Source organism: Macadamia integrifolia, chromosome 5, assembly GCF_013358625.1.
Source record: "Macadamia integrifolia cultivar HAES 741 chromosome 5, SCU_Mint_v3, whole genome shotgun sequence".
NCBI lineage: Eukaryota > Viridiplantae > Streptophyta > Magnoliopsida > Proteales > Proteaceae > Macadamia > Macadamia integrifolia.
In genome coordinates this window covers 3,213,882-3,215,696 of record NC_056561.1, presented here as the reverse complement: position 1 = coordinate 3,215,696, position 1,815 = coordinate 3,213,882, and the positions used below count along the sequence as shown (strand labels likewise).

Here is a 1,815-nt window from a genome sequence, read left to right as displayed (position 1 = left end):
TTTTTAACTCTGCCACTAGGTTCCAACAGCAAGGTATCGAGCCATAGTTTCTGTTTCTTTTCAACCCTGCCACAAGGTTCCAACAGTAAGGTACCAAGCCATCAATCCACCCTGCTGTTGTTACTGTTTTATTATTTGAAGGGTATGCCTTTGATCCACCAACAGAAGCTGTGATTGAAGACCTCCTCCAAGCCTGTGACACTGCTTGTGATCTCCTACTGCAGCAAGCTTTCAGGTCCCTATAACTTCCATTGTAGCTGACAGATCCAGTTCATATTTTGAAGGTGTAATCTCCCCATTGTCCTTCTTCGATGGTGTTCTCAGCCACATCCAGTGGCTGGTTTGACTTGTGGGCTTACTAATTTTCATTCTAGTTTCTACAATCCTACCTTACTGTTGTGCCACATCCAGCCATCAACCTTGGCTGATTTTCTGAAATCATCAGGAGCATGCCCAACCCATCGATATAAACTAGGGTTCCATCTATGGTTCCCATTGGCTGGTACTGTAGTTCCAAACAATGAAAATGGTCGAGTCCCTTTCAGTCTCCATAGTTTGAAGCCTCAAACAACTAGGAAGTAGGAACTGCCAAACCCTGACTTGATCTCTGCTCAGATTGAATCTCTCACAATAGGACAGGAATACATCTGAAAGATGGACCCATTACTCTCTCTTAAAGCCCTACTAATTCTAGAATGCCCAAGGTTCCCCACGGATCATCCGTTTAAGTTAAGCTTGATGGTTACCCATGCTGAGACAACTACATCCCTCTTTCTTCATCTTAAACCATTGGGGCATTTCTAGACCAACTTGCTTCAAGGAGTAAAACCATAGTACCCATCACTTGTCCAGTGATATGTATCTTGCAAGTGAATTTGGAGAGTGCACGCAATGCAAAATTTACCAGGCGACTACTAGCTTTTATAATTTGTTGTATGGTTGAACATTCCATAAGTACGCCTTAAGCAATCTCTTGGATAAGTTGATGCTTTTGCAGAGACCATCCATGCTGAAATGATACCCTTCAAAGTTAAAAGTTGCAATGGCTTCTCTAATCTCTACAGCTTATAAATTCTGTTTATATCACGAATGCAGGTGTCTTATTGTTGGCAATTAGAATACGGACATATACCCCAGATGCTCGCAAACAAATGCGAATAAGAAAATGTCACAACCACATGATGCAGCAGCATGTAAGTTTCCAAGCAATACACTATGAAAGCAAAGAGGGACAGAGAGAGGGGCGGAAACTGACCCAGTATCTGTAAGCAACAACCTCTGCTGGAGTGTTCTGGGAAGGGCAAGAACCCAAACTAATCTGCTTTACAGCTTCAATCTGAACTGCCTCAGGATCCTCCCTTGCACTCAATTCCAAAGCCAGTTGTATCTGATATTCTTCATCCATCTCAGGATCCCTTGAATTGCTGGACTCTGAATCCCGTCTCACCGCATCCAACACAATATCCAAAGCGTTGCTATCCAAAGAATCGGAAGTGTCCCTTGCCTCTCCTCTCCCTCTCACATTCGAAGATGAGGGAGGACTAGGACTTTTTCTGTTTGTAACAGAATTCAACCACCCAGAGATACTGGAGAACGGCTTCTGCTCAGCATGATGTGATGGAGACGAACAAGAAGGCGATGACCTGCCAGGGGAATCATCATTCGATCGATTACCCCTCAACGATGTAGACCCTTCAGCATCTTCTGACTGGGTAGGCACCATATGAAGCTTCTTTAGAATGTTCTTCATGCTGCAACTGGGAGGCTTACTAAACTCGATGTCAGAAGACGAAAACCCAGTAACAGTAGAGCCAT

At 43.9% G+C, this 1,815-nt stretch overlaps 1 protein-coding gene across 2 annotated transcripts in view; it reads right to left on the bottom strand.

The window, feature by feature from the left end:
• The window catches only part of LOC122079244 (probable serine/threonine-protein kinase SIS8), a 20,453-nt gene extending 18,644 nt beyond the window's left edge, over nucleotides 1–1,809 (bottom strand). For both annotated transcript variants that reach the window (XR_006140374.1, XM_042645531.1), the window contains exon 1: nucleotides 1,256–1,809. Coding sequence is in view for 1 of the 2 variants with exons in the window: in XM_042645531.1 (XP_042501465.1) it covers nucleotides 1,256–1,750 (495 nt within the window). In the remaining variant the exon portion in view is untranslated. The remainder of the gene's footprint in view (nucleotides 1–1,255) is intronic.
• Nucleotides 1,810–1,815: the final 6 nt, after the last annotated feature.